This window comes from Simochromis diagramma, unplaced genomic scaffold (assembly GCF_900408965.1).
Source record: "Simochromis diagramma unplaced genomic scaffold, fSimDia1.1 OVJJ01000822.1, whole genome shotgun sequence".
NCBI lineage: Eukaryota > Metazoa > Chordata > Actinopteri > Cichliformes > Cichlidae > Simochromis > Simochromis diagramma.
In genome coordinates, this window is record NW_024387520.1 from 8,189,318 (window position 1) to 8,205,064 (window position 15,747).

The 15,747-nt window shown below is 38.6% G+C and overlaps 1 protein-coding gene across 2 annotated transcripts in view; it reads right to left on the bottom strand.

Moving 5' to 3' along the window:
• The window catches only part of slc15a4 (solute carrier family 15 member 4), a 29,842-nt gene that overhangs the window by 11,115 nt on the left and 2,980 nt on the right, over positions 1-15,747 (bottom strand). For both annotated transcript variants that reach the window (XM_040019709.1, XM_040019708.1), the window contains exons 3-8: positions 13,521-13,813; positions 12,773-12,911; positions 12,473-12,553; positions 8,825-9,005; positions 5,693-5,851; positions 1,403-1,561 (exon numbers count right to left, since the gene is read on the bottom strand). In XM_040019709.1, coding sequence (XP_039875643.1) covers positions 1,403-1,561; positions 5,693-5,851; positions 8,825-9,005; positions 12,473-12,553; positions 12,773-12,911; positions 13,521-13,813 — 1,012 coding nt within the window. The remainder of the gene's footprint in view (positions 1-1,402; positions 1,562-5,692; positions 5,852-8,824; positions 9,006-12,472; positions 12,554-12,772; positions 12,912-13,520; positions 13,814-15,747) is intronic.

Consider the following 15,747-nt stretch of genomic DNA (forward strand, 5'->3'; position numbering starts at 1 on the left):
GATGATAGAGCTACAGCATGACAGGAGGGCTGAGCATCTACCAGTGTGATGCCAAACTAGCAGCGCCATCTCCATGTAATGCTCGAGGGACAGCTTTACTTAAGAGGAACAGGCCTATGTAATCAGACCCCCAGCCTGTGATTAATGCTGCTGTCTGTCTTCAGGCCTGTGCAGGTCAGTACAGCTCGGCACAGCTCACCCAAGACGCTGTTTACCGCACGCCATGTTGCCCGCAGCCATGGAAATAAGCTGAATCTTTTCCACGTAGAGAGCCAGGAGATGTGAAAAAAAGCTAGCATCCAACAAAATGTGAAAAACAGCCACAATAACAAACAGCATAAACCCTGACTGTACGTAATGCCTAAGCTTTGTGCCGTATGTCTTTAATCAGTGGCCAGGAGGATGTTTTGTTCCATTTCTGCAGTTTACCTTCTTTTTTTGGAAAGCAAAGGGAGTCTTACGGGCAGAACAACTTTAGCTTACCTTCCCCTCAAGTTATGCACGGCTGAGCAAAGGATGGATATATGAGGCATGCAAAGCATTTTCTAGTGCTAACATCATCAGAAGTACCACCCTACCTGTCGGTACACTGTATTAATGAGCTATTAGGTGTTTGTGGATAAACAATTTACAGTGTTGGCTTATTTACTGAATGCTCAGGGAAAAGTGCATCTGGGTGGGGAGCCTCTACTCACTGGGAGTCCATCCATCTGCTGCCACCACCACGCTATTCATTCTAGCACTCGGACAGATTTACACAAACCTTTTGTCGTTAGTCTGACATGTCTATTTATAATGTGAAACACTCTTAAAACAAGAGACCTGTGCAGGGTGTTGCCCCCCTCCTTTCTGTGTATAATTTACAAAGTCTTTAAGTGGATTTTAAATTAGCTCAAGCTTTTGAACATTCTTAAGCTATGTTCCTGGAAGATTAATTTCAGGCAGTCTAAATCGATGCCTCTCTTGTGGTTTTATACCTAAAGTCGATGTGGGAATACAATAGTATGTGGTCTAGCACTGGGTACCTAACAGGATGCTTGGCAAAAGAGGTGACAGGTGACTTACAGATAGCGCTGAGAATCACGTCACTACTGTGTGTTTTGATAATGATGAAGTGATGAGAAGAGGTTGAAAAGAAAACCAGCTTTTATTTCAAGTTTAAGCACAAGTGCTTGAAGTCTTCGCCTTTGTGGTAGCTTCACCTATACCAGATGGTTCCAGGACCACATTTTTCAATAATACAAAAACACGCACAGACATATGTGTGCGCTTACACTTCCACAAACATACAGGTGCACGCACACACGTGCTATCTGCTTCAGTCGAGTTCTCTACCTCTTGATCACGGTACGTGCGACGTACCTGCCAAATTGGAATTACCATAAGCTAAAATATCTCTTACCGAAGTCTCTATGGGATGACATCCAGCCAATTGACTTGAGGGAGACAATAGCCAGCAATCCGGAGCCCACAAAGGATCCAATCCCAGAAAAGAAAAAGAAAAGCCCCATGATGGCACTCTGCATGGACTTGGGGGCTGCAGAATAGGCAAACTCCAGGCCTGCAATAAAGATGAAAACACATACGTAGAAATATATATGATTAAATGTTAATGTAACGCAGCTTTATAGTTTATATGGTACAACATGTAATGAAATATGACAAAAGCTGCCACTGATGATGTAATGTAACTTGGAATTCAGTGTTACTTAGACACAGGATTCAACCTAAACACGTTCTGAATAAATCCAAGTCTGAGATACTGGAGCAACAAGGTAACATAATTTACTTGGATACGAGCGGTGTGATAAATAATAATATGTGGAAATCTAAGTCTTTCCCGACTAAGATTAATGCTTCTTCACTTTCAATGTCATCTTCCGATGCATCTCTGGACCACTTTAAATTACATTTGGGGAAATGGGCAAACTTGCACGGAAGCAAATATGGCAAGCAGGATTGGTAGAGAAAACAATATTGTGTTGGTATGTCTAACAAAAAACTGTTCTTTTTAAAAGATAGTCCCCAGATTTCAGATCATTTCAATTGAATGTCCTTCCTCAGAGACCCCAGAATATTGCACAGTTTGTGCAAAACCCAGAGACAGCCTCTTGGTTTTAGACACACGGTTTTCTGGATTGTAAACTGTGGTAACGCCACTGATATAACAGCTTATCTGACTCATGATCTATTACAATTTACATGTTATTGCCCATAAAAGTAACCAGTACCCACTAGGTGATCAATGCGTTTAGGTTTAATCAAAGATCAATACTGTAGGAAGAGTAGTGATTTTTGTTACTTCTAGTGGACAGACAGACAACTAAAAACATCAGGCATGCTGGTGTACATTTTATGGGCGGAGTAACATTTCAATCCCAACTCTTCGCGTATTTATCCATCTGTGTAAAATAATTTTGTTTTTGTTTTTTGGGTGGGTTTTGTTGACTGTTCACTTGTTAATTGCAAAAGAATTCCTTGGCAGCTCATTTCCTATTGTGGCACTGGACTGTGGTGTTTGTAAGTACTAAATAATTTGTGGAAGACAAATTATTCAGTATTTACTGTGTGATGGGAAAAAAACAGACTGGAGGGGGGGGAAAAGAGCAAGAAACTTTCGAGAAAGAGAGAGGAGTATGGGGAGAAATCTGTGTGTCCTCTGCCTAAAACATTCTGTCTTGCTGCAAGCTGACATTGATAATTTCATGGCACCTCAAACATAGGAGCCCCTATAGCTACATCTGTCAGAAGAGATTAGGGACTTGTGCTTATGTGTGCCTTTTAACATCCTTGGAGGGTAACATTGTGCAAATTAACGTGATGAACAGTTTCTTGACAGATACCTGCGATAGTTCTGAGAAAGAAAGAAAGAAAGAAAGAAAGAAAGAAAGAAAGAAAGACTGCAGAGGGATCCTTTTAGAATAAAAAGGCACAGATAGATGTGGCAAACATTATCACTGGGTATGCATGAAAATAACCTATATAACCTAAATGCCTCACCTGCTTTCACGGAGTGTTGAATGACAAGTTTAATTTTAATAAGGAACACAAAAACACTCAGAAGGGGAATACATATGTACATATCTAATGTATACATTGTTTTCTATTCCCAAGGTCAGAGGTTTTTTTATGGTTTAGAAAGTAACATAAGCCTTCTACTTTTTTCATAAGAAAAAAAACATGTTTAAAAATACTGCAGGCACTATTTTCTTTTCTTTACGAGAGGGTTTTGCATTTTCTTGCCACCTTAAAGCAGACGAACTTGAGTGGCATATGTGGAAAGCATTACCCATTGCCGTACAAGACTGGGGACTGCAGTCAGAAAGTTTGATAGCACCAGAGGTTTTACACAGATTTATTCAAACAGAAGATGACTAAGGGGAAATATTCCTCTTTACCAGACACATGCCACAATTCTGTCAGACATTTTGTCTTGAACTAAGCCCTGTGGGATGGAGAGAGAGAGGGGAGAGCAAGTTTATTTTAAGGATCCCTATAGCTTTGTCAAATCCCGGATTTGACTTTCATAGGGACTCTCTTTACGCAAGTTCCAGTGTTTTATAGAAGCCTTATGGATTTCCGCTCAAGGGTTGTATAATACCCAAGCTCATTAAACAGATTTCAGTTTCCAGAGATTTTTAAAGATGACAAATGTTTTCTGAGGGAACTGGACTGACCAGATATTCCTTCAAGTCCTAAATATTAATGGTCTCATTTTCACTCTTAAGTAAGAAATAAAGAATGTACTACACGGAGACCACACAATACGTTGTAGGACATTTCATAGTAGTAGGAGAATGACTCAATCATGCCTAGAGGGATTAACAAAGTTGAATCACTAAGATAATTTGATGCCTGAGGCAATGACTGCAAGAGAAAGTAAGCAAAAAAATACAGATTCCAATTAGATAGATAAGCAGAATGCGAGGTATATTGCCCTATTTTGTATGTCTGCATGCTAAAGGATAAAAATGGCCCACAGCTGCTACTCCGTTCAACGCAAAACAACTTCATAAAGAATTTCACATTTAGTGCATTTCTTACAAACACAAACAGCATTAAAGCAAATACCCACATTATTGTATTACTGGGGCAATATGCTCTCCCCAAAGCGGTTAATGAAAAGGCATTTACTCTTCACACCAGGGCTCGCAAGAAATGAAATGACTCTCATTTCTCGCGAGTTTCTTACCGAGCAGTTTTGAGCCGATACCTGGAAAATGATCACGAACAGGACTGTAGCTGTTGTTTGAACCAAGAGCTACTCTGACCCGCCTTGATCCAATGCAATTCTTTTCTTTTTCATCGCTTTTGCAAACATAAATGACAGGAAATGTATTTCTCTGAGAAAAATAAATAAATAAATGAAACACTTGAAATTTGAAGCAAAAAAAATTTTGCGCGGAGAAAAAAATACGGTTGAATTGTTTTCTTAGAATCGTCTTGTCTCGACTAAATAATGTTCACAAACAATCTCAGCCATTGTAACATTTTCTACGCTGACAAAGAGGAATGTAATTACAAAGCCTTACCAGTATTAGTTTAACGTATTTGCTGCTTCTTACTGGACAAATGATAGAGATGGATGAAAAATTATGAGCCTATTTAAAATATTACAAATTAGAGGTGCAAATATTACTCTGATTTAATGTGAAAAGCAATCCACGCTACAGATACTACACGACAGACCCAGTGAGATAACCTGTTATACTATGTCATCTTAAATGTAAATGAATGTAAATCTGCAGTACAATCCTTTTAAAAGTGCAATTTGATAAGAAGAAATCTTAATAGGATGTTTAAGAGCCGTTTTCTGCTTCTTTGGTGTATGTACGCAGATGTAAATGTCAGATCTATCAAACTGCTGGACTGATAATTAAACTTTCATTTGCTATGGTGTAACACGTCCTTATTAACAGCGTGTCAGCTGTGAAAGCTAACTAAGTGAATATGTGTCAGTGCAATTTGTTAGTATTATCTCTCTTGAGCCGTCCCTTGTTTGTAGAAGGAAAAAGGCCCAATGTAAGAGTAATTGCATATGATGGCGCATATCTAAAAATGTCAGCTTACCACACTATTAAACATTAAAGGTGAAAGCTTTATATCACGCTCCACCTTGCACTGCAATTACAAATATAACCTATATATAACCTATCTGTACCTTTATGCATCTCGCCATCTCCTCTATCTGTTTCAAGAGCACTGGACGTAAAATGAAAGCTTTGCTTTTTCCTCCCTGTTTGTTAAAAAACAGTTACTATAACGGAGCATTTTCCTTATTTGGAAAATGCTCCGTTACTTAACAATGTCTTGCAGTAGTGTGATAAAATCGGGATAATCAATTATCAATTGATGTTGTGGGCTATTTACTCTGGAGTATGGACTGCAACCCACAAATACATTAAGCTGGTGCCGGATGGCAATAAATCAAACAAATTGTTCAAAAAGGATTTACACATTAGTCTTCACTGCATTGTGCTTACAGGAATAGGCACAATGGGTTTTAGCCCCCAATCTATTCTGAATGTTCAAAGGGAAAAGCTGATCAACTCAAAGTACAAGTCTCTTACTCTGGAGAAGGATGTGACATTTTACCATTTGTCTGAGTCATCATGTTTACCTGATCGCACTATTAAATGAAAGTGTTTAGCATTTATTTGAAAACTTCACAGAGGATGTCAACTGGCTGTACCTGCAATGCTGGCAAATATTTCGCTGATTCCAATCAGCACGTACTGAGGGATCTGCCACCATATGGCCAAATCTGCCGCGTGGTAGATGACGCTCCCAAGCATCTGGTCAATGGTACCATTGGATTTGACGATCTCCAGGCGCTTTGTCTCCAAAATACCTGATGGGGTGGACCCAGAAAACAGTGCAAGGAAGAACAATTAACTAAGGGGAAAGCAAAAAAAAAAAAAAAAGACCTAAAATTTATTACACAGACACCATATATATTTAGCATGGGTAATTTGAAAAGGCTTACATATTTTGGAAAGGATACTTTAAAGCTCGTGACACCAACATACAGCAAGAAGCTGCCAGACTTAGAGTTTTCGACACTGAACAGTCCATTAAGGATTTAGCTAATTTTAAGGCTAGCCTACACTTCATTAAGATTACATCTGCACGCTTCTATATTCTGGCAGCTGGTAATGGGACGGTGCAGATGATTCAATAATAAGAACCAGGCAGTTGTCATCAACTGCCGCTGCTTCCTAAAAGCTTTATTCGATAGCTATTATCATGTAACCAGCGGCTATTTCCAGATAACTCCCAGAGACAGCCTCCTATCATAACTGCACTTAATGCTATATTTGAGAGGAGTTGTAGCCTTGTAATCCGGATATCCTATAATACCAGCTGTCCATCTCGAACAGCACGGCCACTGAGCTGCCCCGAGCAAGTCGCACTCTATAAACGCACACATCTCTGCTCCCCCCCACCCACCCTAACTAAATATCACACAACAGACAACCCAGCGTGATCCCTGGAAACTCTGCTCCAGCTTTTCTGGAAAAAAAAAAAAAAAGGAGAAAGAGGGCGAGAAAGAGTGAGAGAGAGAAATGCTTTGGGTGCAATAGCCATTGAGTTTTAACCAAATGAGATCAGACATAAAGTGAGAAAAGTGAGACAGCATGCTAAAAAACAAACAAACAAAAAAACAACAGAAAAAACAATGTCAGCATAGTTTTTGAAAGCTGGTCAGCATGTGGCCAAAGTCTGCGAGTGTTGTACATAAATGATCAGAAACAGTCCACTGTCTACTTAGCAGCATGCCTTCAGTAGTCCCTTTCCACTGCATGGGTAGTGCACCTGTCCTTGTACCACGTGTGTCAGCACAAACAGCTTCACCGTGTAAAATACTGCTGCACCAATCCAGACAAATACACAACAAGATGAAAGAGATGCTACCGCCGAGGAGCAGCGGTGTGGCGTGCCGGCAGTGTCATGTGTGACAACTATCTAGTCTGTGGATAAAAGGTGCCACACTTGGACATTCACAGCTATCCATCTGTCAGTCTTTGAACTTCATGATTTTAGCTTTTGGACCGCTACAGATAAGCACCGAGTAAAGTCAACTTAGAATGCAGCTTGAAATGTAATAACAGTGTAAGGCAGCTCCCAGGAGTCAGTGTGCGTAACTGAACAAATGTGAATCGAGTCAGTTCTGGGGATAAACGGTGCACAGGCTCTGCAAATTACTGCTGTCTGAATAATTATTCAAATAAGCTGCAGATGCAATATCATTATACTGCATCTCAGTAATTCACTTTACAAAGCATATTACTGTAAAACTTTGACAGAGTCCTGCGATTTGTCTCCTGGAATCCAGGTCAGAAATTTGTCGCACACGAGTTGTGTACTCATCTGTCCAATTCCCACACCATAAACACATTCTCTCCACTCCCAGAACTCAAAACAGCCTTCTGCAATATTCTGAGTTTATTTTGCCTGAATTTAAATGCAAGTGCTGCACTTTATTTCAGTGAGTCGAATGGAAAAGCAAACAGCTAACCAGCTTTGGAACATGAAAATGAAAATATTAGAAGGACCTTTACTTGTCAGAACCCTCACATCCTCTGATATTTAAACTGAAAAATAAACACTACAGATTTGGTTAATAATCATTCTACCGCATCAGGTTGATTGAAAAAGATTTGTTTGATGGTCTTACTCTGCCAATCAAGACTAGAACATTTGAGGACTCTACAGTCTTCTTTTTACACTCACTGTTTTGATGAGGTGAGCTTTAATTTATTAAGTTGCTGGGTTTTGGGGGTTTGTTGTGTTTTTTACACATTCTGCTATCAGATGACCATAAAGGAGCAAGAATGAACAAGTTTATCATATACGTGGAGATAAGACCAGTTTGTAAAAACAGACGTAAAACATACCATAAAATAATCGTGAGCTAATGTTATGACGCTTCGGTTGTGTTTTGTTGAAAACTGTAGAATCGGCTTGCTTGTGCTATATAAGGATACAAAGCATGCTTGTCGTGGAAACTGTTGTTAAGACATTTGACTACAAACTCAAAAATGAAATGAAATGAAATGAGATGAAAGAACGGCCAGTTCTACAGAGATTCCCTCACAATTATCCCCAACAACTGCTGTTTATTTTCATTAAGTGCATTATTCCCCATCTATAAAACCACACTAGTCAATATCTAAGGATCACTAATAGTAAAATATGTTCATTTTGCACATTTGCATTTCTGTGTAAGAAAAAGTGGAGCGTTTGTGGAATACAATGTAGACTGATTGGCTTTTCTTCCTGCCTTCATGCTCGAAACATTTTAGCCTGGATGCATCAGTGCAGCAGCAACCACTGACAGGCCTGGCTGAAGCTTTCGAAAACAATCTACAGACTGGAAAAGAACACAACTGAGCACGGCTGGTGCAGTCACACAGGACTAAAAAGTTAGATGCCACAGCGCTCTCTATAAGCTACTGAGTGAGGGGGGACAATATCTGCTGCTTTTCCTTTGCCAGATGGAAAGTCATGGGATTCTGGAATAGACTATAAATCTGTGTCAAACCATCTTTCGAGTCCCACATAAAGCAACACCAGAATAGCAATAAAAATTTAAAAAAAAAAGTTCAGTGACCATATTCAAGTCATGTCGGTGAAGCGGCTTTGTATTAAAGCCATGTTACCAAAAGTAATGAAAATATAGATGAAGTAGATGTGGCACTGGAACTGCTGATTGTATGTTCCATCTGCCACAGAAAATAACACCCAACTTTGCCTTTTTACTTTGTTGTGTTTGTACTATTTAAGTGACATGTACAGAGAACTCGGCTGCGGGTGCACTCACCCGCTGCCACGGCCGAGCACATGACAAAGAACATCCCTACTGCGATCCTTTTCAGGGAGGAGGGCAGCAGGCCGCGCCGTTTCAGGATTGGGTCCACCACTTTGTCCTTCAGGGGAATCAGCATGATAATGAGCACTGCGTCAAACATGGTGAGCCAAGCAGGCGGGAAGCGGAACGTCATCTGGGGAATCCAGGGGGAGAAACATGGGATGAAAGAGAACAAAAGGCAAAAAAGTATGAAAACTACACAGTTCGCCAAATGTTTGCATTCACTGGAGTCTGTGCATCCTTCAGACTTGATACTGCTCTGGCACCCCCAGGTGGTCGAAAGCAAAACATGAAGCAATTTAAAAAACAAAACATAAATAGCATCTATAGTAATGCAAGCAGGCAGTCAATACCGAATAAATATTCAGCTTATTATTCACAGCCGTAGTAGCAGCAGCAGCACTAGTATTAATAGGATTCATACGTTCTCTTTTTTACATTCCAATCTATTAAAGCTTAAATGTGAGACAAAATTGACAAAACTGATTCTGAATTATCACGATAAAGCGTAATCTTTGGAAGGAATAATTGCACTGTGTAAACAGACTGGATGACATATCAATCAAACAGAAAATCCACTATAAGCATACAAAGTATTTACAAGTTGAGGCAATATCTCACTGACTGAGCAGTGTAACAGTGCAGACTGCTGGAGCAGAGTTTTTTTTGTTTGTTTTGTTTTGTTTTGTGCAATTCAAATTCCAAGTGCCATCTGAGCTCCTGATGTGTCTCTGGTTTAACACTTCTGATAGGATCATTTATTCTCAAATTGAATTTCCATTTCTTAGAGCGACCGCTGGCAATCTGTACGCAGCTCCTTAGAGAGTGTTTTTCTCTCTTGTTTGTACATTATCATATTCAAAAATGATAGGAAGTGCTAAATGAGACTTCTTCTTTGCCAAGGCAAGGCTGGCATGAATGACTGAGGTGTCTCAGCACGCCCAAATCTCACAAATCTCAGTGTTTTTTTTTTTTTTGTTTTCTTCCCCACTTCCCCAAAACAAAACCACACATACACACTGTATACTGATTTAGCAATTTGGGAAATGATAAAGACTTATTGCAAGATTTATATTTTCTGCTGCTCTTTATCTTGAGAAAATTGGATAGTGCCACCATTTAGGGATCAAAAAGTATCCCATAAAAATATGGTTGCACATGGCAGGTTATGAGCATTTTAGCCATTATTTCCCTAGACCACCTTTAGATCAGCATGAAACAAGATTTATTGAAGCATGCTTTTAATATATAATGCAATAATATTACATTTGTAATATGTATTCATTTTTGTCTGTTAAAAGGTAAAAGTTGGCTTGGGGTTAATGTGGGAGTCACGAAAGCTGTAAAATTACATTATTAGGTGTTTGTGAACACATTACATGCAATTATAATTTCAATAAGAATGCTCTGTTTTTCAGCTACAAGTACTGTTACATTTAAGGAGAGGAAGAGCCTTTAATCTTTCATAAATGATAGTATAGGATTCTTTTATCACATGCTGTCATGAGGCACAGTAGATATACAACGTGGCTGTTTCTGAGAGTGCACAACTGTGTGAATTGCAATGGCCATTCAGTTGGGGAGAAGCCACCACAGGCTTCCAGCAAATGTCTGCAGCCTCTTTTGTGTACTCTACGCAGTTCTGCATTTTCAAACATTAGTAGTAGTAGTAGTAACCCAGTAGTAGTAGTAACCCAGTGTTTTTGTTTACATTTGGACTGTGAATTGACAAAATAAATAAATAAAATAAAAATCTATTTGCTGTAAAACATCATGCATGGCTGATCATTATCACATTTCGGGCTTCAACTGGCTTTCACATGAATCCAATTTTGGGATTCAAGTTTTCAGACTTGCAACAATGATCCTGTGCGCATAAGCTCAAGGGACACATGTTAATGTGTGACTCAAATTTCAGCATCTAAGCATTACGATCGTTTGCAAATATCACAGAATCTTCTTTACACCTTAAGATCAGAGTGAGGTTTGTACATACGCCTAACTTAATATTGAGATATTGAGAGATTTTAAAAACAAGTTTTTAAGAAATTAAAAAAACAAATTTAAAGACAGAAGAACAATGGAACAAATAATTTTAGATCACTGCAAAGCATTTCTGAGATAACTGCAGAAACATATACTTGATTACTATGTCCAAGTTGGTGTGAGACGTTGGGGGGATTTCTAAACCATGTAATGAAGTTTCCTGCAGCTTCACTGCTCTAACCCTTATAATCTATTGTAACAGATTAGAGGGAAAAAAAAGCTTATAGAAATATGTAATCTCTGCAGACGAATAATACATTGTTTATCCTCTGAACGAGTAACAGGGCATGAAGTATTGAATTTATTGTGGGTTACCATGAAAACAGTTTTAATTTTAAAATGTGATTTTCAAATTCACGTAGTTTTGTTTTCAAATTACCAATAAAACCCAAAAATAAAGCAACTAGTCAAAAAATTACTCTAAATTCATACATTTTAACCTCATAGTAGTAGTTATAGTAGTATGGGTGCCATTTCTCCAAAGACACAGTTTTTGTTCAGGTTGGCCACTGAAATGTGTCAGGTGAGACGAGACATCTATTCTCACTTCCCTTTTGATAATGACAAATGTCGAGGCCGGTAGCAGGAAGGGCCTAGTTCCATTTTTTCCTACCAGATAAACGGTGCACTTAGGAAAACTTTGTAGAAATGTAGTTCTTAAACACAGTTGTAAACATGTTACACAAGTAAACAAAGCCATGTAACATAGTTTCACGATGTTCCAAGTCGAGTATTTTTGTGGCTTTTCAACAGCACTAACTCAGACTGCGAGGTTTACCGACAAGTGTTTCACTTCACAATTCTGTGAAGTCGGTACACTTCACAATCACCTCAAGCATGCCTGTTCAGAAATATGAACAGACTTACTGCAAGTAAGCTGCTGTTACTACTCAAGTTAATTTCATTGCTTTTGAACCTTTTGATTTTCAGTCATCAAAGCACTGCAGTGTTCAACATCTAATCTGCTACGGTTGTCCTGATAGACAAGTATTGGGCGTGTATCACATAGGCACAAATGCCTGAGCACTGGTTCCTCCATTCCTTGCTGGACCACTTACTGAATGTCACTCCACCGGTCCTTCCCCACTACCCAATTTTCTCTATTTTCTAGTGCCACTATAAAACGAAAACTTAAATTTGCCAAAATGAAAATAGATTCAGGCAAAGTGAGAGACAGGTATACCAGCAAAACTTGCCAAACAGAAACAGGTGGAGGCGCTGCTGTGGTGAGATACAATGCCAGCCAGTTGCTAATCTGTGAGGTATTAGTCTATGAAGTTCTCACTTAATCCCCGTTGCATTATCAGCCTTTGCTGCTGCCTCCAGCTGTTGTGTGTCAGTGGCCTACTGACTCCTTTAGTTTCAGCAGTAAAAAATATAGATCAAAACCACTTGTGAGAAAGCAGGCTAGAGCTCCACGCTGTTATGTTTAACTACAGAGAATTAGAGAACAGTTAAGAGTGCCACAGCACAAATCAAGTCAGAGCACACTGGCACTAAAATTGTTAATTAAACAGGAAAGAGGTGCAGGAGAGTGTCTCCACTTCAGTTTACCTTAGAGAAGTCAGAAGTGCTGTTTGGGGTCGTATCAGGAATCTTCAGATGGAGGCTCTGCAGGATGTACGTTGTCTGCATCTGTAATGCGAAAAGGAGATTAAAGTCTCAGCGTGAAGTCGTTCTCCACTTTGTGATCACCAGGGTGTCTGGTGCACACCATTCTTCTCCAGTTTTGACACAAACAATGTTTTACCTGATAATGTGTGCACATTATCTCTTGTGTTCTCACTTTGCATTTCTCATCATGCGCAATACTGTTTTAATGTTTGGATCTAACTTTATATCGGCTGATCTTACCTGAAAGTATACAGTCCAGTATGGAATAAGAGCAAAGAAAACCGGAAGGACCTTCACCAGTGCTTTGACTTCCTCTACTTTCTCCTCAGGAAATTTCCCTCCGTAAGTCACTTTGGCACTGTCCAGTAGTGCCGGTTTGCTGTTTCACAGGAAAAATTTAATAAACATAAACCTGATTGAAATAGTTTAAAAATACAGTGTAATTAATGGCATAAAGCAAAAATAAATCCAGAATAAACTAGAATTGGTCTGTGCTCTTTAAGTGGGAAATTAACCAGCCTTTTATGTGAATCTCTCAGCCTTTAACAACAGCACTTCTAGAGATATGAAAGAAACTTTTTTTCTAAAGCCTATAATCCCCATCTCTGGAGAAAATGTCTTAATAAGAAATTCTTGAAAGGCAGCAGGACTGCCCAACTTAAAATATTCAATGTCAAGTTTATGAGCTAATAGTGCTACTTTGGTTCAAAGTCAAGTATCCGCACTTCAGAATAACTTAACCACATGGAACGAAGATGAATGCCTGAACCAATGGGGAAAAAAAAGAATTATACAGGTGGATCAAAGGAGGCATAACATAAAGCTCTACCAATAAAATAGAGCCATTTTATTCCACTGGTTCACAGTCACCATCCAACTAACGTCACTACACTACTTTAGGAAGCTGTCCCACTGAGACTGATCTGGGTGTGCTTTGTGTGCTTTGTTTGTATATGTATTTAATTACTGTATGAAATGTCACTCTTACCGGAGCAGGTTTGGCTCCACTGGTTTCTGTGAACAGAAGGCAAAAGCCAGGATCTTGAACATGTCAGTAAAGGCACTTCCATCGGCGGGCTTGTTGATGAAAACCATACGTCCCAGGAGAAAGACCAGGAAAGAGATCCCAAGGCACACAGTAGGAAGGATGTAGCCAACCTCAAAGCTAACATTTTGCTGGATGTAGGCCACACCTCCCAGTGACAGGATGGCACCCAAGTTAATAGACCAGTAGAACCAGTTGAAAAATCTGCGAGTGGCCTCTGGTCCTCTGTCTTTGACCTGCGAGCACACAAAGCACAGGGTGACGTTTTTTCTTTTCTTTAATCCAAACAAAAAGAGCGTGTAAGAAGAGTAAGTGTACTCTGAACTTTGCAACAGTGGTTTGTCATGAGTTTGTAAGTTAACTACCAGCATCTGATTGTTATAAAAAAATAAGTGAAGTCACAAGTCCTCTGATATAAAAGATTAAGATTTCAAAGCCAAGGAACAGGGTTTAAATTGATTTAAACTATGGCTGCATGACTCAAAGCTATAACATATAGTACAAAGTACAGTTTGTAAAAACCTAAAATGATCAAAGACACAACCGTGAACTGTCAATAACAAAGAGAAACAGTGATCACAAGCTGAATACCAATTTGCATGAGTCAACACGTTTGCCACATTTATAGTAAAATATACATAGCAATACTGTGCAAACTTTATAATAACTTTATCATTTTATCATCTCAGCTGAGTGAAATGAGCAGAACAATAGAAGCAACGTTTTCTTTATTCTTTATCTGTTTATTGTAGTTTTTAGCATTCTTTAAAAGGTTACAATTAAAGGTTATAATATTGGCTTAGTAACGCTGCAATAGCTGTCTATGCCAACACATAATATTATCATCCGATCCATCCCACATACAGTTATTCTTTTGAGTGAAAAGATTTTCTCAATTCCTGATGGATATGTCGCTTATATACAAGCACAAAAGATGCTGGTACAGCTAAAACATGCTGAACATAAGGTCAATATATTCAGTATAAATCTTTCTGGGGTTCATCAGTGCATTTGTGCAGAGTCAGTTATGAAAGTAATTCCCTCATGGCATAGCTGGAAAAATAAATTCTTGTCAGTTGTCTGAAATTACTGGGATTTCTTCAATGATTAATCATAAAATGTTGTCCAGGCTTCATATAGGTCACAATTATAGTAAACACAACTTAACTAAACTCACAACTCTGTGTGAACCTCAGTGGTATCCAATTAAGAAAATGAGGCTGGGTGGTTGTTGGGGTGCCCCCCATATAAAAAAAGGCATAAAAGTCTGACTTTTGATTGTTAACATAAACGATGAACACCTCCCTCTTGATTGTAAAAGCATTTAGAGATATATGAAGCTATAAAAGGCTATAAAAGCTTTTTTCTAAAGACCTGAAGCAAGACTATAGTTACAAAAACATTTAAGTTACCTGAAATAAAAACTAAACTTAACGCAAAAAGTAGGAAACTACAAGAGGAAATATGTTTTAGTCTTTGTCAGAGCAACACACATTAGAATGTTTTGGTGTATAAGACTAGTGTGAATACATGACACAGAAATTGTGTTTTTATAGTGATACTTCTTCTAAATTTCTTGAATATTTCCCTGACAAATACCCCTACATAATGAAAATTCAACTAAATATGAATAAACTCTCAACACAAAATAAAAATAATGAAATATTTACAATTAAAATAAATCTGTCTCCGAGTGGTAACACCTGTAGACATTTCCACAACTGGATAACAGTGTTCAAGGGAAAACACACTACTAGCAAAACAACCAGACCCGGCCATTAGTTGGAAAGCTTAGAAGATCTACAAATTTTTAATGACATTTCTAGATCAGTGATGCATGAAGAGATTTATCAAAAGGTGGACAACACCATCATCCCAACTTTAAAGTCTGGTGGAACCAACATCATTGTTTGGATAGCTTGTTATCACTGAATTAAAGAGCAGCTGTCTGTGTTTTAAAGGAAAGCTTGGGTGAACTAGCAAACAAACATTAAATCGTCTTATGAGCAGCTACCGGAAACAGCCCCCATTTGAAAGCTGTAGCTGCTAAAGGAGGTTCAACAACGAGTTGCTACAAACAATAAAATAATATAAATCCAACTTTTTGTGCTATATGTTCAGTCAGATTGTGTTTCTTTACAATTGTCACTGAAGATCAGACTAAGTATCA